This window comes from Aulonocara stuartgranti (genome assembly GCF_965226115.1).
Source record: "Aulonocara stuartgranti genome assembly, chromosome: 12".
NCBI lineage: Eukaryota > Metazoa > Chordata > Actinopteri > Cichliformes > Cichlidae > Aulonocara > Aulonocara stuartgranti.
In genome coordinates this window covers 5,562,255-5,582,706 of record NC_138948.1, presented here as the reverse complement: position 1 = coordinate 5,582,706, position 20,452 = coordinate 5,562,255, and the positions used below count along the sequence as shown (strand labels likewise).

General features: G+C 40.0%; 2 protein-coding genes across 4 annotated transcripts; one reads left to right on the top strand and one right to left on the bottom strand.

Annotated features, from left to right (window-relative positions):
- Positions 1-67: 67 nt before the first annotated feature.
- On the top strand, positions 68-18,514 carry LOC309718995 (UDP-glucuronosyltransferase 2B31-like). Of its 3 annotated transcripts, XM_082554700.1 has the most exons (3): positions 10,372-10,437; positions 14,702-14,841; positions 16,701-18,514. In XM_082554700.1, the coding sequence occupies exons 2-3, from the start codon at positions 14,781-14,783 to the stop codon at positions 18,293-18,295; spliced, it is 1,656 nt and encodes a 551-aa protein (XP_082410826.1). In that variant the 5' UTR covers positions 10,372-10,437; positions 14,702-14,780; the 3' UTR covers positions 18,296-18,514. The 3 variants fall into 3 exon arrangements, with proteins under 3 accessions (XP_082410827.1, XP_082410828.1, XP_082410826.1); XM_082554701.1 differs by lacking the exons at positions 10,372-10,437; positions 14,702-14,841 and adding an exon at positions 68-115 and having other exon boundaries at positions 16,701-18,513; XM_082554702.1 differs by lacking the exon at positions 14,702-14,841 and having other exon boundaries at positions 10,367-10,437; positions 16,701-18,513.
- LOC309719515 (SH2 domain-containing protein 3C-like) lies at positions 2,761-9,108 on the bottom strand (the record flags this gene model as incomplete). The annotated part of the gene is made up of 6 exons (XM_082555677.1): positions 2,761-3,876; positions 5,015-5,224; positions 5,353-5,464; positions 7,491-7,662; positions 8,170-8,285; positions 8,629-9,108. Coding segments are annotated over 6 exons (1,260 nt in total), but the record flags the coding sequence as incomplete, so codon positions are not given.
- Positions 18,515-20,452: the final 1,938 nt, after the last annotated feature.

Below are 20,452 nucleotides of genomic sequence, written 5' to 3'. Positions count from 1 at the left end.
CGGAAGGCGCCCAGAAAGACGTAGCTCAGTGACAAACTGGACTACAATTCCCAGAGAGCATCCAGCACGGGCCGTGAATTGTAGGACACGTTGGAGGATCACAGTCCAGAAAAACGTAAGACTTTGGCAAACTTTACTAGAAATCTTCCTGACAGATTACTTTAACTGGAATGGGGAATAAGAGGGCGAAACGGTCTGGTATCAGGATTTTTTTGTTTGTTTGTTTGTTTGTTTGAAAGAAAGTTGTGACAGCACGTTTAACAGAGTTGTTGCTAACAAGTCACAAACTTTCTTGTTTTTAGTCGAAACATCAAACCTGAACCCGAGACTTACAGTTAATTCACAGATATTCCATATGGCGTTTAGGTAACAGTGAAACAGAAGCAGAAGGTAGACTAATAAGTGCGGAAAGGCCACATACATAATGTAGCCTTCAATTTTACTAGATAAATAGAATCTTGCATACTGGAACATGGGTGAAAATAGGAAACATGGTGTAAAGTAATAGGTTATATAATTTATATTCATAAACCTAAATGGGATGGATCTAAACCTCATTTTTTATCACTTTGATGTTTATTTATTTATTTACTTATTTACCTGGTATGATTCCATACTTTCTAGGAACTTTAAACAACAGGATATTAAAAAAAAAAAAACGTTGTTGTTGTAGCTCCAAATGAAACAGAGACAAACCATCTGGGTTAAAATATCATACTTAAAAATGCAATTCAAGTAATTTCTTAAACATGTTTAATATCCATTTTATGTAATTATGCATGTAGATTTTTGAAAAATTCAAATAAAATGTGTTTGTGTTTGTGAAAGGTCTTCTATTAGCAAGTCAAAACAAAAAACAAAAAAACCCCCAGAGCTATAAATCCAAGTTGTGTCCTGCATACAGCAGAGGGAGCTATTAATGTGAAAATGATCTTTGATGGAGTCATGTGTTATAACATTCTGGGTCCTTGCAAAATAAAATAACTTAATTTGTTTGTTTAGGGTTTTTTTCCCCTCACTTTTTGTCATGGACAGCACACTTCAGATATGCACCTCAGTGAGATGTCTGTTTTTGTAGTTTTATTAACAGTGACCTAAGCTTCATGCATATGATTAAACCTTTTTTTTTTCAAACTAAAATACAATATTTTGCAATGTTACATTTTAAAACATCTTGAATAATGGTAATTGGGTGTATATTTCAGTTCTACAGGTTTATGGTTTTGAGGTTTGGGGAACAGACTAAGGAATGTTGGTGCTGCTTCAGCACAGGATGTGCTTTGAGCGTTTTAGTGTTTTGACTTCCTGTCTTTGGTTTATCACTCTAGGGACTCTTTTCACCTAACCAGTGTTCCACTGTATCATTTTTAATGAGAGTTTTCTTGCTGTTCTTTGTAGTTGGGTTGTTTTCCTTTATACTCTGATCATTTTCTCTAGTTTCTTGACTCAGACTTTTTGACTGATTGTCTTCATTGCTTCCAGCTGTCTCCTGTTTCCCATCCCCGTTCAGCTCACAGTGTAAAAAATAGACCTGTCATTCTCTTGTGATGTGTTATCTCTACACGTTTCTGTTACGTCTTCTGCAGCTCTTTTAATTTATTCTGTTGCTCCCCTTGCTTAAGTTTTTAAACTTAGAATCTTCACTTAAAACTTGAACTTTATGTTCAGTGTTCTCTACCTCCTGCATATGGGTTTTGGCACTGACGCATTTTTAATGAAGCATTTCCATGATTTGTTTGTATGGTCTTTGTAATACGTGTTACCCTGTAACAAAAGTCACGAATTTTTAATTCAATTCAATTTTATTTATACAGCGCCAAATCACAACAACAGTCGCCTCAAGGTGCTTTATATTGGAAGGTAGTCCCTACAATACATACAGAGAAAACCCCAACAATCATATGACCCCCTATGAGCAAGCACTTTCACGACAGTGGGAAGGAAGAACTCCCTTTTAACAGGAAGACACCTCCAGCAGAACCAGGTGCAGGGAGGGGCGGGGCCATCTGCAGTGACCGATTGAGGTGAGGGGAGGAAGACAGGACAAAAGGCATGCTTGGGAAGAGAGCCAGAAATTAACAAGTTTACAACTGAACAGGTATTTTAGAGGTTTTGCGCAAATGGAAGACATATTCCAAGGTTCCTCACACTGTTACTAGAGGCCAAAGTAATGTGATCTGGAGTAAGATATCATATTTCTCATCATATTAGACTTTGGGTCCTATTCCAATAACCTCAGTTTTATCTGAACTTAGAATCGCAAAGTTACAGGTCATCCAGGTCTTTATGTCTTTTCCTGCAGTTTAACTAATGAGTGTCAAAAATCTGAAGTGGTTTTGTTAATTTCATTTTCCTGATTGTAACTGAGTTTAGAAGCAGGTGATTCACTTTGAAATGTAAGTTCACCACAGCAGAAGAATACAGGAAGAGTTTGGTATTTAGGGCCCGAGTTCATCACTCCGCAAAAATATGCTACACACAGACTGACATTGGGGAGTGATCGGTAACCTCCTCAAGCCTGTAGGTAAAAGCTTTAATGGTGGAAGCGTTGAAACAGTAGGGCAGTGATTTAGAAAAGCTTCAGCACCGACATGTCAAAGGCAGAGAGGGGAAATTTACAGCTAAACAGACCAAAAAAAATAGAGGTTGCCTTTGTTATATGGCCCGGGGAAAGTGAGGCATGTTAGTGTGTATGCTGCAGCGCGGCTCGAGTTGCCAGCTAGCTCACAAGCATGACTGTTTTTATTCAATAAAACAACCTCCAGTGAAATAAATGTTTATTTACACTTTTTGATAAATAAAAAGTAAAACTGTTTAAGATTACAAAAATGATCTGCACCTGTGTGCCGTACTCGTGCAGTTAGGATCAGTTCACTCCCCTTACATTAAAAGTGACATTGTTATAATAAGAAGAAAAGGAAACAAAGAGGAAACACGAACTGACCCCAGGTTACATTTAATAATCTCTTCAAATTATAAAATCCTAATTACTGAAAAGATACAAAAAACTAAACAAAAACTGAAATACAGATGTACAGTTATTCTGTTATTACATTCTACAATGTGACATATGTTTGTGGATTTAGCTAAGGTCCAGCCTTTAGGGAGATTAAAACATTTACAAACATGAGCCTATCAGACTGAGGCACAGCCTCGGTAACCTAAAGGGCACCAAATATTTACACTTCCAAATCATGTCGCCCTGTGCCACTGTGGAGTACATGCAGTCCTTTGTTAGGTAAACTAACACAGGACAATGTTGATCTGTGACGTTGTTGAAGGAGTGCAAGTCCTCAGTCAAAAATAAAAACACCCTCTGGAGACTCCATCAAAGCATTTAGTGGTTTCTTTCACAAACTGTCGTCATTCTGCTGAAGCTTTCAGACAAAGTTCCTCAACCTTGAGTTACATCAGTTTAGCTTCAAAAGAAACTGGAAAAGTGCTGGTATGGGAAGGTAAGCATTTATAAAATTTCAGTCTCACTCTTCAAGTATCCCGGTCTGCTACATGTGACAGATTTGAACTAAGTGGGTGCACTGCTTCGTTCTGGTGTCTACACGCTTAGGAAGCCTCCTTGTTTGAAAGATCACAGCGCTTTCCCTTTTAATGAGCTTTCAGTGGAGGAGCTTCTCAGTGTCCAACACAGTAATTGTCCATGTATGTAGGCATGAGCTCATAAACAAGGCCTCTAAAAACAGTGCTGGGGTCAGTGTCGTCTGATGGGTGGCTCCAGCTTGTTGGACAGGGCGGTGAGCACCTGGTCAAACTTAGAGTATCGCAGAGCCTGTTGCTCCTCGGCCCCCCGGCTCCCCCACAGCAGCCGCATCTGGAAATCAGTCAGGAAAAGCTCCAGGACTTCGGCCTGCTCCCCGAAACCTGCAACATCACATCAGTTTAACATTATTAGCAGCACAGGAGTGTAGAAAGGAACCGGAGACTACCATTTCTACCACAGAGGTCCCTGTAACTGGACCTGTCTCAAACATGAACAAGAACAGAATATATGTGTGTGAATAAGAGGGATGGACAGGGAAGCTGCAAGGAGCAGAGGTAATGAAGGTAGAGTTTAAATATCAGAGGTCAACTATCAGAATAGACATAAAGTGCACAAGAAAGGTGAAGAAGAGAGTGAAGCCAGGGTGGAGGGGGTGTGGATGAGCACGAGGGGTGATGTGTGACAGAAGCCAGAGCGAAAGAGAAGTTTTATTACATGGAAGTGAGACCTGCGGTTGGCGTGACAAGAGGTGACATGACATCATACCCATAGGGAATAGGGTGCTCCTGATGGATGAAGACCCCATCAGGAGCAGAAGAAGCAAGGAAGAGTTTATTTACAGGAAGTGAAAGAGGAAGTTCTTGCAGTTCACTATACAGCCTTGGGTTGTTCATTTGGCCTACCAGTCGTGAAGCTATTTCTTACTGATTGATAATAATATAAACTTCAACTTAAAATAAACCATCAGCTCAAGAATGACCTTAGAATGGGATTTAGGAAATTAAAACACTTTTCCTAATTATTTTTTTATAATCAGATTATTTAATGCTGCAGCATGTACCAGTCTCTTCAATAAAAGGTTTCAAATGTAGTTTGACTTGCATGCATTTCATGCATGCCTCAATCTGACTTTATTATATTTTATTGCAGGTTGCCACCTGGTTGGAACCAGTGTGTTGGACTTTTTCCAGATTGAAAAAAAATACATGCTCTAGTCTACCAACGCTTAAGTGGCTGCTAAGAAATGCTAGGCTACTTTTCTGCTAGAACTTGAGGAAAGCAGTATTTAAAAAAAGAAAGGGGAAAACGTGAAAGCACATTAGAAACAACATGAAGAACAGCAGTAAGCTGCAGCACCTAACATGCGATCCGTGTTCCTGCAGTGGAATGGCAACTGTGTGGAGAGTAAATACAGCAGGTCCCAAGACGGATCCTTTCGTGTTTAAATTTTCTAAAGGTTTGTATTTAATTTGCTAATGTTATAAAGCAGACATACTGCATTTTGTTTTCGTCTCTCACCTTGTAATTTGCTCTCAGCGTTAGAGCGGTAGATGCCCCCTAGCTGGGCAATGGTTCTCGCCGCCCCGAGGTGGAACATGACCACTTCCACCCCAACTTCCACCGTCTCCCATAGTTCTGTCCCCTCCTCACCCACCACTGCATTCTTCTCCATCAGAGTCAGAAGAGGGAGGACGTGGGGGAAAGTGGTGTTGGACAGCGGACAGCTTTCTGGAGAGTTGAAAGACAGATACAGAGATCATGTTTGTTGTGGAAACAATGGTGTAGCACCAAGATATGAGCAGGAATTGTTTCTCCATGCTTTTATCATGTGGTGTCGAGTTCAGGAGACGCTCTACCTCTTCCATCGTTCAGGCTCTTCATAAATGGCCTGAGAGTTTTTTCATAGAGAATGGCACCTTCTGTGTGCCGCTGCCGTAACGCCATCCAAGTCTCCTGCAGACGGGACACCTGAAAGACCGAAGAACAACACTATTGCTTTTGTGCCTTCCTCTCGTTTTGTATATATTTGTTTTATTCAATTTGTCTTACTATTTGTATTACCTGCACAGCTGAACCCACAATTGTTTGACAGCTAATCTTATAGAAATTGTCCCTGTCTTTATTTTTTTCAGTCTGAAAATATAGTTGAGATGTATATGATTCCTAAAAATATTCAGAGGTGATGTCTTTTTTTATGTAAAGACAGTTTTGAATATATACAGAAACTTTGCCAGAAAAGACAGGCCAAGTTAAAAATATATATTAACAATAACTAAGAAAAAATATAAAATGAAGAAACTTTTCTGCATTTGAGTTAATAAAATCACTGAAAGGTTAATAAGTTATCAATAAATGACTTTGCACCTTTTGTTTGAGGATGTGATGAAGCACCCTGATATCAGAATTGTGACATTTTACAGCCTGACACCTTGAGGCAGGGAAACCCAAAAGAAGGCCGAAGGCTAAATCATGTAAGTGATAACATTAAATATCAGTGGGCCTCTTAGCTATTCCTGAAATTAAGCATCTTCACTAAAGGTGAGTCACAGTAATAATAATAATAATAATAATAATAATAATAATAATAATAATAATAATAATGGATTGCATTTATATAGCACTTTTTGGGGCCCTCAAAGCGCTGTACAATTCCACTATTCATTCACTCTCACATTCACACACTGGTGGTGGCAAGCTACAGTTGTAGCCACAGCTGCCCTGGGGCAGACTGACAGAAGCGAGGCTGCCATATTGGGCCATCGGCCCCTCTGGCCATCACCAGTAGGCGGTAGGTGAAGTGTCTTGCCCAAGGCCCGGGGCTCGGACAGTCACATATTAAACAAATATGTAAGACTGCGGTCTTCCATTTGCGCAACATCTCTAAAGTTAGAAATATCCTGTCTCAGAGTGACGCTGAAAAACGAGTTCATGCATTTATTACTTCCAGGCTGGACTACTGTAATTCATTATTATCAGGATGTCCAAAAAACTCGCTGAAAAGCCTTCAGCTAATCCAAAATGCTGCAGCAAGAGTCCTGACAGGGACTAGAAAGAGAGAGCATATTTCTCCTGTTTTGGCTTCCCTTCATTGGCTTCCTGTTAAATCCAGAATTGAATTCAAAATCCTGCTCCTCACATACAAGGTCTTAAATAATCAGGCCCCATCTTATCTTAATGACCTTGTAGTACCATATCACTCTATTAGAGCACTTCGCTCTCGCTCTGCAGGCCTACTTGTTGTTCCTAGAGTATTTACAAGTAGAATGGGAGGCAGAGCCTTCAGTTTTCAGGCCCCTCTTCTGTGGAACCAGCTTCCAGTTTGGATTCGGGAGACAGACACTAGCTCTGCTTTCAAGATCAGGCTTAAAACTTTCCTTTTTGCTAAAGCATAGTTAGGGCTGGACCAGGTGACCCTGAATCCTCCCTTAGTTACACTGAGTTATTAATCTCTGTCTCTCTTCCACAGCATGTCTTTTATCCTGTCTTCCTTCTCTCACCCCAACCGGTCGCTGCAGATGGCCCCGCCCCTCCCTGAGCCTGGTTCTGCCGGAGGTTTCTTCCTGTTAAAAGGGAGTTTTTCCTTCCCACTGTCGCCAAAGTGCTTGCTCATAGGGGGTCATATGATTGTTGGGTTTTTCTCTGTATCTATGAAGCGCCTTGAGGCGACTTTTGTTGTGATTTGGCGCTATATAAATAAAATTGAATTGAATTGAATTGAACCGGCAACCTTCCGGTTACAAGACGAACTGCCAACTCTTTGAGCCATGATTGCGCCCTTATCAGTATACACAGTAGGCAAGGGGTTACAGCCTCATGTTTGTTGTACTACGCTGTTCCATTAAGTCAATATTTGTTAATCTCTTACCTATACCCTGGTTTAACTTTACCCCGGGCAACCTTTGTTACACATCCCTTGCTCTTCCGGCTGTTTCCTGCGTGCTTCCCCTATCTCCATGAACACAAATAACCAAAGCTCCGTGCAGTGCATGTTTACCTGCGGAAGCTCCAAGGCTCTCATGACTGCAGCGAAGCCAAACATATTGCCCATTGTGCTCTTGAGCTCAGCAGCGATTTGGATGATTTTGTGAAGCAGGCAGGCTCGTTCTTCAGTCGTCCCCGTGCAGCCCAACACGTGCACAGCCAACATAATCGACATGGTTTGAAACCTGCAGGAATGTTATGTTATATCAGGTCATGTCAGCCCACACAGTGATCACACTTTGCTTAAAGAGGTCCTTAAAGTCAGAACAAGACTTCCAACAGCAGGAATAGGGAGACAACATTGAAAGGGAAAGCAGACATATGACTAAATAAATCACGTAGTTAAAAGAAGGCTAAAAAAAAGATGGAAAGAATTATAAATTACTATGAATAAATTAGGAATAACACACCATGTCATTGCTGTTGTGACACTCCTGTGTATAAATGCCCCACTTAACAGCAGAAAGTCTTATAGCCTGGTAACAAAGCCAGGTTGGTCTCTCTAGTCTAGTCTACTAACTTAATTAGCAGCATTATAGTTTATGGTTCCAGTTTGTAAAAACATTTGATAGTAGATAAATTTGCAGATAACTAAAAACCAACTTGGTGGACAAAAGTCTAATAAGGCTCATGTCAGATATACACCGTTCTATCACGCTAATGAACAGCTGAACTGGTTGAACAGTATTCACCTCTCCAGCAGGTCTAGTCTTAACTGTTGTCCATGTGGCAGCGTGAGCAGCTCCATCCCGGAGGTAACGCCCATCATTCTTTGCACCTCTGGCGTGACCTCCAGAATTCTGGCCACCTAGGAACACACACAGATGTAAGAACTGCTGCATTAGATTTCAGTTAGCGGAAACAGGATGAGCAGGAAAATACACTTTAAAATCTCCTGAAACATCTGCATGTTTTCACACATCAGTAACACTTTGATTTAGAAATGGTTTAGAATTTGCATTCAAACAAATACCCCATAGTTTACCTGTTATCACTAACGCATAGCTAGCCCTAGATTTCCTTCAGCATAGTTGCCACTGCGTTCAGACTAAAATAAAGAAATCCCTAAACCTTTCTGCAGAGCTGCAGTCCATCCTTAAAAAAGTCCCTATTACTTTACAAATATTGATTAGAGCAGCTATAAACAGTACCATGCAGTCAGCCTTGGTGATGTGTTTGGCCATTGTCCTGGGATCGACCTCCACCAGAAGCTCCTTCACCCTCCGCAGGACGCCCACTTCTAGAGGCTTATTCTCTTTTCCCATCAGTGGTGACTGGTACCTGCTGGGTTTGAAACAGGAGACCGTCTCCACCACAGGTGAAAAGTACACATTCCCATCCTCGGCCCTCAGTGGGTCGACTCCCGCTGACCCCTCTTCTGCCTGCAGCCTCTCCACATAGCTCTGAGGACCAGGGTACAGCTCTGTGTAGCAGCTCCCGTCTGCATGAGAGGAGGGAGAGACCTGGGTGTGGTGAGGTTGGGGTCTGTCAAGATGCTGTCTCTGTAGGGTGCTGCTGGGAGAGGGCAGAGGTTGGACGGTGTCCGAGCGCCTCGGCAGGGACGGAGTCACAGTGGGAGTCCGGCTGCTGGACGGAGTTCTGGATGTGGGGGCTGAAGAAGAAGGGAGGGAAAATTAGGAAAAAGATGTTTACAAATATTTATCCGAATAAAGCAGAATAAATATATACATTTCGGACACTACTTGAGATACATAATAAGAGGAAGTGGCACATTCTATGTGGATGATTATTATAGACTAATGAACCCATGACAATGAAATATACTGATAGAAATATCATCAGTATAGCTGATCACTGTGGTTAATAGTTTTGAACAATTAATTTAGGGCTCTAAGGCAGAGAGGAATATTATACCATCATGGCTTTTGGGTTGACTCATAGTTAATTAATGGTAAACTTTCATATTTGTGCGCCTCTTATTTTCACCTTAGTCTGTGTCTTGGTGTTTCCCTTTTCCAGTTTAGTTCCTGCTTTATTTTGAAGGATAATTTCTTTTTTGCTTTCTGCATTTTCACTTCCTTTCTGTCAGTTTATTTCTGCCTTCATTATTGTCTAGACTGAGTTTACTGGTGCCATGATATTTCTCTCCCCGATTTGGATCTTTACTTTCATGTCATTTAGTTTATTCACCGTCTTGGTTTCTTTGACTTCACTCAGTCATGTCAGTTAATATCAAGCGGCGCTGCTCAATTTGTTTTTTAATAAACAGAAATGTAGATTCCTTTTTATCTTTAATTGTTGTCTCTGACTGCAATTAATCTACCGTGTGAGGACATCCAGTAGAATCATGTGAATCATTTAATTAATTAGTCAATTAATAGGACACACCTACAGTATAATGTATCTTTTGAAGACTTGCATTAACTCTTTCGAACTCTATTGCAGCTTTACTTGGGAATTTTTTCTTGTTAATGTTTTTTTTCCTGATCATTAGCTCATGGCCTGCTATTTGTTTTAATGTGCAATTTATTTGTCTTGTGAAACAACACGTTCACTTTTTTAAGTCAGAGGGCGAGGTAATGAAGTTCATGTAGATGAACTCACTATTTGAACACACTGTTTGATTAATGCACGCCAATAACCTTCTACTTACATCACACTCAATTACAACAGTTTATTTCTATGTTGCCTCCAATTTTTCAATTACTTCCATTTTATCCTCAAATGTCTTCACCCAAAACCATTCATTCATTTCAGATACACTTGTCTTTGTCTATAGTAACCTGTAGCAACAGTATTATCTACTACATCTATAGATCAGAGTTCACAACATTTGATCCAGTTTTCTCTTATACAACCAACCTTGCTGCTGAAAACTACAAAAGGCTCTGAACCAGAGCCCGATGGCAGTCATTCACTCAGAGACCGGTGAAGCAGGCTGGACACACAACCAACAGGCTCTGGTTGAAACGTGAGATCTTTTTACAGGGACGCTCTAGGTAAGATCAGCAAGAGTTTTAGAAGATAAAATGGCATTTTAATGTAAACCCCAAATACCTTTAATGCTGTTTTAGAGCATTTCTTTGTGTAGTTACGCTGCGAGTTCTGTTCTGAAATATGCATGACCAACCAGCTAAGTAGTAGCATATGGATTCTCACAGAGGAACAGAATATTTCCCAGATGTCTCCTCTCAACAATAACAAGGCTGAGCTTTATGATTGCATGGAGGAATCTCACTATATAAACCATCCTCATTCACAGTCATAGTTTGTTCTGATCACAAGGAACAAAAGCAAGAAAAAGAATGAATTGTTTTGGAATCGGATGCATTTCAGCTTGGAAATTTGTTTTCTTTCGAAAAAAAGAAGGGAGCTTCAAAGGTCACACAAGTTCAGACTTTCTCAAATTAAATACAGAGAGAACATGGAGTTACTTTTTTTGATGCAAAACAAAGATTTTTCTTATAAAGTTTTGTTTTGATTATTTTAAATTCGGAACTAAGGAAAAAATGTTAAGTCTTGCAAGCACAAAAGGTCTTTTGACTGGTGGTGGTCAGAGGGCCCGGTGGCGCCAGTGTCCGGCAGCCTCGCCTCTGTCAGTGCGCCCAAGGGTGGCTGTGGCTACAATGTAGCTGCCATCACCAGTGTGTGAATGTGTGGGTGGATGACTGAATGTAGTGTAAAGTGCTTTGGGGTCCATAGGGACTAAGTAAAGCGCTATACAGATACAGTCCATTTACCATTTAACATTAATCAATGGCAGCTTTTACAATATTTATAATTGTTGCTTTATAATTGCTTTATAATTTCATACCCACTAATGCTGGCAGCTGTGAAACAGGGAACAAAAAACAGCTTTGTTGCCTGCTTTTAAACCTCCTGAGATTTAGAGGCAGGAATTTTCACACTGCAGTTGAACCAGTGAGCTGCAGAAAATCTGGAAGCTATGCAAGTATTAAAGTAGGGTGCCTCAGCTTAGTGAAAAACAACTGGAAATCTTTTGTAGAAAGACTGGTGGTGGTGTGAATCAGGGTGGTTTTAGCTATATGGCAACCTTTGCTGTCAAACATAAACTGAAATGACTGAGTTATATTATTTACTCAGATTAGTAATCTAGATCACTAATGATGTACATTATAAAATACCAAAGTATTTTACAATGCCACATTCCCAAAGTGAAATTACAAGGCTCAGAAGTTAGCTTTTTAAATACATCCCGACTTCTAATCAGGAAAATAAATTGGCCTCTTGGATTTAACTGTCATTCTTATGTTTAATAAGAATCACTAGATAGCATCTAATGTGTTCTTAAACATTCATAACTTACGTTTTGGTTGTCATCATTGCAAGTTGCAGAAATCCATTGTCATTTCTTGATCTGGAGTCACTACATCACTGCCAATATCTTCCAGTGTGTATGCAGGAAGGAATTTTTTTAATAATTTTTCTTTGTTTTTAAGTTCATAGAAACCCTTAAACTCAAGGCCCTTACTAAACAGAAGGAGAGATTTAACATCTTGACATCTCTGTCAGAATCTCTTTCAGAGATGTGCCATCCAAGCTTGCTGGCAGTGCTGCTATAACGTCACAGAGCACACGGTGTCTATTATTGTGTAGACATTTATAAATAAGAGCTTAATGAAGATGCTTAATTTCTTAAGAAATAAACAGGTGGCGTGATCTTTATCAAAAGTGGATGTTGCATCTGTGGCTAAACCCCTGTACCCAAAAACTTTAAAAATCTACTGTGTGTGAGGCTGTGTAAGTAAAGCTTGCCCTTTACATTTTATTACAGCTATTATTAAATGGAGAGTCCTCTTCACACACTGAGGTTAATTATGAAGCTCCACAGGCTTCTGTGCAAAGACCAGTTCTGTTTACATTATACGTGCTTTAGAAGACATAGCATACCACAGGTCAGCTCAGCAACATTTCGACTTTGGCTTGTTTTTTCTGGTTAACGTTAATTACGTAATTTAGAATTAAAGTTTAGTGTTCTTAGCATTTAGGATGGCCGTGGCGAGTAACTCGAGTGCTGTAAACATTTCATGAAACCTCATCAAAAGTTATCTGAGTTGGAAGGGTGGCTGTTAATAAGCCATTCTTAAGGAAGGAGAACAGAGAAAAATAAGGCTGAGGTGTGCCAAATTACACAAGAAATTGACTGGAAAAAGAAATCAGCTGTAATATGTCTTATGGAGTAATGAATCCAAATTTGAAATATGCATGGAAGAGGTCCGAAGAGAGATACAACAGTGAATGTCTATAGCCGTCTTTAACACAGCGTGGATACTCTACCGTGCTTTGAGGCTGGATTTCAGCCAGTGTTGTTGGAGCTCTTATCCAAATTAATCAAATTATGAATGTAGAAAAGTTCCACCAGATTTTGATCGACCATGTAATACCACGTAGTGTCTGATTGGCTTCAACTTCATTTTTCAGTACGACAATGATCGCAAACATACTGCCAATGTAGTCAAAGTATGCCTGGATGAAACAACGCATCAGTCATGGATTGATCTCTCCAGGGTTCGAACCTCAAGATAATCGAAGCGGTGTGGGATCATCTTGACAGAAAACAAAACAAAAGGCAGCCAGCATCCAAAGAAGAGTCTCGGATGTCTTTCAAGAAGCCTGCAGAACTAAGAAATTACAAGAAAGCTTACCTATTAGAGTTTAAGCTGTGTTGAAGAATGAAAGGCAGCTTTAACTGAACAAAAGGGGAAAAAAATCCCACATTGACAGCTAACTCAAGAGACAAAAAGCATTAGAACTCAAGTCATTACCTTACTTAAGGATAAATAAGTTAATTAATTACATTAATGCATAAGCAGAAAATAACCTACAGTAACTGCTTTGCGATATGGAAGTGCAAAAGACAACTGAAAGGGAGGATAGTTTCTATATATGTGGTTTCTATTAAGGGACAGAGGAACGATAAGAAACGATAAGAAATCAAGGACAAGGAGTGTGGTGTAGATAAGTGAGGAAATCCGATCATTACTACAAATTTAGTTGAAATTTAAATATTTTAACTATGGTGTGTGAGGTGGGCCCCTGGGTGCCTCCTGTGAGGGCTGTCTGTTTTCCACATTCTGCAACGGTAAAATACGACTTAGAGGCGGATATTTGTTTTACTTTATGGGCAACAGTTGTTCTTGCTCGCCTCCTGTTGACAAAACTCGCCTCATGGTTGACTCTGAGAAAAAAACTCTTTCTCACAGAGGGGAATAAACTTATTCGAATATAATAATAATAATAATAATAATGGATACTTTATTGATCCCCATGGGGAAATTACTTGTTTTTCTCTGCATTTGACCCATTCACTCAGTGAAGCAGTGGGAAGCCCACTAAGCAGGCGCCCGGGGAGCAGTGTGTAGGGACGGTACCTTGCTCAGGGGTACCTCAGGGTAGCCGTTAAGTGGATTCGAACCGCCGACCTTCCAATCATGGGGCGACCACTTTACCTACTGAGCTATCCCTGCCCCCTAATATGAGCTTTTTTCCACTAAGGCTTATTTTATGGGGAGATGTACGAAATTATTTACCGGGTTACAAGCAATGATAATATCGGCTGTTGACTCCTCAGCGTCATCATTTTCTGTCTATTGAGAAAACCCATTGTAAAAGTAATGAAGAAAAAAACTCTACCAAGGAGCAGGCTGCGCAAAAGCTACCTCATATAGATGTTTTAATAATAATAATAATTTTTTGGAGGACGCGTTATAGGTTATAAGCATTGAGAAAAAACTGATATCTGCTGTCTCATTCCTCCTTGACCCGCGGTGTGTGTGTGTGTGTGTGTGTGTGTGTGTGTGTGTGTGTGTGTGTGTGTGTGTGAGAGAAACAAGAGCTCCTGTCACGGCTATTATGGTTTGTTTTTCAGTCTCTTGTAAAAAGGACTCTCAAAGGGAAAAGTAGTATTCACTAAGGGATATTTATTCATTTTTACACATAGGCAGCCTGTAGGTTACAAGCGGATAGAAAGTTCTTATTTTCATCACAAGCTATGGCGTATCTTAAAGGTTTTTTTACTGCGTCTGTATTATAGGAAAATAAAATACTATTGAAAGAAACGGTTCTCTACAGGAAGTCACTCTTTATTCCCATTACAAACGCCGGTGCAGCTTAAGAAAGTAAAATTACATCCGCTATTGTAAAAAAAAAAAAAGAAATACAGAGAAAATTGTCATAATATCGAAACAGAATTCAAACTATGAGTTTGTGGAAAACTAACTGCCGCTCTGTCTCTCTATACAGCACAGAGTCAACTGCTGCGTCACCGCTGTGCTTCAGGAACCCTCTCTGATCTCCCCCCAGCAACCATACCCCTCCCCTCATGCTTAGGGAACATGACGCATCAGGTCTGAAAATGACTAGACACTTCCGGAGTATTTCCGGTAGGGTCATAAGGTCCGGATCGAGGCCTTCCATAGTAAATATGCTGTATTTGAATATGTCATATTCAAAGCCTTCTTTGGGAGAGCAGATTTCTTCGCCGTCCAAGTACACAGGAGCGCTGCTGGGCTGCAGAAGGAAATCCATCTTGCGTCTGTGCCTTAGAAATTGTGCTCCTCCTCTCTGCTTTTATTCTCCTCCCTCTAAAAACTTTTTTCTTTTTTTTCCCAACAACAGGTGCCGCGCTTCCGGGGGTTCCCCCTCCCTTCTCCGGATGCAATTCGTCACGCTTAGGGGATCAAATTACACACTTCCGGGGGGGGAGGGGGGAGGTCAAAAGGTCATGATTAGGGCCATCAATCAAATCGGATCAAATTTTGTCATAAGCTGTAGGGAGTATCTCTCTAACTAGTTAAAACATATATTCAGGATTTATTAAAGTTTTCCATCTGACACCTATTTATTATGCAATTTTTCTTTTTTCATTGAGGGATAATTGAAGTCACTATTTTTGTCAAGTTTCAGCTTTACCATTTTGTTACATGAAACATTTTAAAAGTTCTTATTGTTTTTACTCTTAAACTTTTTGAGGTCGAAGTCATCATCAGCAATGACCCCCAACCCCGAGTAGTATTTATTTAAAACTGTTTCCCAAGGTTTTGATCATCAGACGAAAAACTACTAAACATTCTCACTGACGATATATGAAAAACTATGAAGGGTTAGGTTTAACGTGATTACCTTTCATGAAGCACTAACGTCTTATTTGCTGCGTGAGTAAAGTGAAGTATTGGACTGTATCACTTTACTGGAAGAACGTGAAAGCTGAAGAATTTGTTCAAACTGGTCTTATCCTGAAGAACAGAAATTTTCCATCACTTTCTAATAAGAAATAAAGAAGCTTATCGGTGTTTCCTTACATTATTTAAATTGACCTGAATCAATGCAAGTTTTTAGTTATTGAAACCAAAGAAGACTTGTAGAACAATCTCATAGTGTTTAGAGTTTCACTTTAGTTTTTCAAATTCACCCGCATTTCATTATTTTTTTTTTAAATTTAATTTATTTTTTTCAAATGTTACAGTGAATTCTGCCTTTTTCCCCCTCATATTTACACTTTAATTAAGATCATATGAACAGTCTGGGGTTCCACACCACAATCACCTTTACTGTGCAACATGCTCGTCTCTAGCTCCCAAACTTCTTGTCAGCCTCTATTTACTGAAGGAACACAAACTTTAACTTATCTCTTAAAAGAAAACATTACTGCAGATAATGAGCAAAGTCATATTTAAAAACAAAAAGTAAAAGATTAAATGTTTAACATGAATATTCATAAGAATCAACGAAGTTTACATATATAAATGTTGACTCTAGAATTCAAATCAAGTACAAAAAGGTTTAGCTGATTGTAACGTTTGAAATGAACTAATCAAGAGGACAAGTTTCACGTTTTTTGTTGGAATCATTGTTTAGTCATACAGAAGTTATTTCTTGTTTTGCTGTTTCTTTGTGACTACGGTGTTAAAAAGGTATGAAAATTTAGCGGCAAAGTCACTAACTTATCAATAATGAGATCAACAGGAGATACTCACTGCTGTGAGTAAGAGGCTCATGACTTTAAGATAATAATCTACATCTATAACTTAACCTTTAAATCTGAGTTTTTATCTTAAAAGCCAAAACCAAAGCAGACCTGGCAAATACATCTGACCTCCAAATTTATATATTGGCCAGTCCATATTTTCCCAACTTAAACTTTATCTCAGGTATATCTGTCATTAGTTATTAGGGTGATACAAGCTCTTGAACTCAAACCATTTGCTTAAGAAATAATCTAACATCTTGACATTTTTGTCAGAATCTCTTTCAGAGATGTGCCATCCGAACTTGCTGGCACTTGCAGTGCTGCTATGCTCTACATTGTTGGTAAATGGAGGGAAAGTCTTGGTGTTCCCTGTGGATGGAAGTCACTGGATCAACATGAATATCATCATCGCAGAGCTTCACTCCAGAGGTCATGAAGTCACAGTGGTGCGGCCAAACGACACCTGGTACATCAAGTCAGAGTCCCCTCACTACAAGACCATCACTATAAATTCCTCGGCCGGATTTGATGAAGAGCGTTTTGGGGGATTTGTTATGAAAACACTAATCATGCGTCGACAAGGTGCTTCTCTTTGGACACGTTTATCAATGGAATATGATTTAGTGAAAGAGTTTTATGAAATGAATAAGAAGGTGCTTGAGATGGTGGAACGCATGTTTGAGGATACCAAGCTGATGCAGAGCCTCCGTGATGCCAAATATGATTTGGTTCTGACTGATCCTACGATTGGTACAGGTGTTCTTATGGCTCATCGTTTGGGTCTTCCACTTGTCTTTAATGTCCGATGGACTATTCAGGGTGAAGGCCATCTAGCAATTGCACCTTCCCCACTCTCTTACATCCCCATACCAGGGACAGAGCTGACTGACAAGATGACTTTCATTCAGCGTGTCCAGAATATGCTCTACTTTTTCTTCACATGTTTTCAAATTTGGTACGTCACAGAACCAAACTACAAACCATTTGTCCATCGTCATTTTGGCAGTGATGTACATTACATGGAGCTGTTTCAGTCAGCAGACATCTGGCTGATGAGAAACGATTTCACCTTTGAGTTCCCTCGACCCTCAATGCCAAACGTTGTCTACATGTCAGGATTTCAGTGCAAACCCTCCAAGCCCCTGCCTAAAGAGCTAGAGGACTTTGTCCAGAGCTCAGGTGAACATGGTGTCATTGTGATGACACTGGGGACGCTGGTAGAAGAACTTCCAGAGGACATCGCTGAAGACATTGCTGCTGCTTTTGCAGAACTTCCTCAGAAGGTGATTTGGAGGCACAAAGGCAAAAGACCATCCACCCTTGGTAATAACACGCGAATCTTGGACTGGTTGCCCCAAAATGACCTCCTGGGTCACCTCAAAACCAGAGTGTTTGTGGCCCATGGAGGCACCAATGGGATACAGGAGGCCGTTTACCACGGTGTGCCCCTGGTTGGCCTGCCACTTATGTTTGACCAGGCTGATAACTTCTTCAGGATGAAAGCAAGAGGTGTGGCCAAAGTCCTTGATATTGCAACAGTGAACAAAGAAAACTTCTTGGAGGCGCTAAAGGAGGTACTCTACCAACCATCCTACAGGGAGAAGATGAAGGAGCTGTCCAGCATCCAAAGAGATCAGCCTATGAAACCGCTGGACCGAGCCATGTTCTGGATCGAGTTTGTCATGCGGCACAAAGGAGCGGCGCACTTAAGAACGGAGTCTTACAAGATGTCCAGCATCCAGTACTACTCGATCGATGTGGCAGCCTTTCTGCTGGCAGTTATTCTGCTAGTATTTACCATTTTTATATCAGCAGTCAGGTTTCTATTGCGTAAGTTATTTTACAGAAACAAAGTCAAAAAGGAATGATGATTGTGTTGCAAACTGTGTATGCTTGCCATCTGTTGTCTATTCAGGAGAAGAACAGAGATAAATTTGTACTGGTAGTGTAACAACCTTGAGTGTGTGCAGCTCAGTGCAACAATACAAACCTCACATTTTCTAATGACCTCAGTCTACTCATATTTTAGATGTCTTTTTGTTTATTTGCATTTGGATCTTGAAACTTTGAAACGGAAATACATTGCAGGAAAGTTTGGTGACAAAGTAGAAAATAAGTAAAGGAATGAGTTGTGGGTTTAAATTAATATGATTTTGAATATTTTGCTGTTCTAAACACTTTAAGAATCACCACATTTCCTAAAATTGTCTAACAGTTAAACAGGAAGACAATTAAATGTTTCTCATGCCTGTATGGTGATGATGTTTAATGCGTTATTAAGAGCACATAAGAAGAGTTTGGCCTCGTGCAGTGCTCAACTATAGAATATATTTTATTACATGTATTGCTGCAGAAATTTCACAAAACTTTTTTGGAGATATTTTTCAAATTTATTAAAAAAAAAAAACTTCTGTAACCTGACCAACATATTCACAGTAATATAGAAACAGTGTGCAAGTAACTGAAGTTCACTGTGCAGGGCTCTAGAGTGCGACCAATTTGGTCGCAAATGCGACCAAATTTTTCAGTGGTGCGACTAAAAAAAAATATTTGGTTGCACCTGTGCGACCAACTGTTCGGGTAGCAAAAAAAAAAAAAAAAAATCTGCAACCTTCCCTGTGGTCAACAACAGACACACATTTTGCCCCTATCGTGGACTTAACCAATCAGAGATAGTCAGGGGCGGGACCTCTCTGATTGGCCGTGGTCCAGTTGAAAGTGCAGGTGGAAGTGGGAGGTGAGGAGCTTGAATAAAGCGATATCAATTCATTAAATCCTGAATCGACTTTTAAATATAACTGTGTTTTGCCAGAAACGCCAGATTCTCAGATTAAAGCTGACAAAACCATTTCAACAACAACCAAACAGCAAATGAGAGCAGGTACACGGATTCCACACAAAGACGTAAACACAGAACGGACCGACGCATCAGAATCAACTTTGTCTTTCTCGGCTTTCTCACCCGACGGCCCGTAGACGGACACGCTGTCGGAGCTTAGCGATCCTGATGCGTCCGGTACGCGCTGTGATTACGTCTTTTTGCGCTGATTCTGAGCTGCAGGTTTTGTCTCTCTCCAACCAAAATTCACCGAGCCAGCAGCAAAAGAAGCAGCAAACTGCGCTTCACATTTGATCAATGTCGTCATGAATTTTGCTGTTTTGCTTCCACGACTATTAAAATCACACTTCATGCACAGTTAGCTCTCTCTCTATCTCTCTCTGTACTTCAAGAACAGTTTCCCGTCTCCAATCTCTGTTTTCTGTGTTATTCATTCGCTTATTACCCACCAGTCTACTGTTGTTTACAGCGCTGTGGCTGCTGTCTTTTTCTTTTTCACTTAAATGACCTCGGACAAGAAAGCCTGTTTTTTCTGTTATTCAATACTGAAGAAATTTAAACTTTATATGCAGAACATTGTAGAATATTTTTAAGGTTATCTGCTATAAAAAGCCAGACCAGGAAAATCTCCTTCATGTTTTTCTGTGTTTTATTCTCAGTTACTTTCACACAAAGGCATCTGCTGTGATGTTCACAATTCTGAAGAAGTCAGTACTGATAAATGATGAGAATTATAATATTTCTGACTGTCTGAGGCTAAGTTGAATCGAATTGGGACTTTGAAAACCGGAATCGAATGGATTATAGAAATCAGTGATGATACCCAGCCCTAGTGAGCAGCCTAGGCACGACAGAAGTGGATGTAGCTTTAATAGGAAAAGAACTATTGCTAACTTTTCTGTTAAGGCCTGATCCTTCTGAAATTCATAGCCAGTGCTCTGACACGGTGTCATCAATCTTTGAATGCTGAAAAAGCACAGTGTATCCAGAAAAACACATTATATTATAGAAATTATTATAAAATTTGTGTACGCCTAACTTTTGTGCCGGTACGCCCATGGCAAAAAGTTAGTCTAGAGCCCTGCTGTGTACTGTATATTTTTCCCACTTTATTTTAAATGTTGCTGGAATAGAAAATAAAGTAAGTTGAAATCTGATACAACCATTTTGGTGCACTGTATTACAT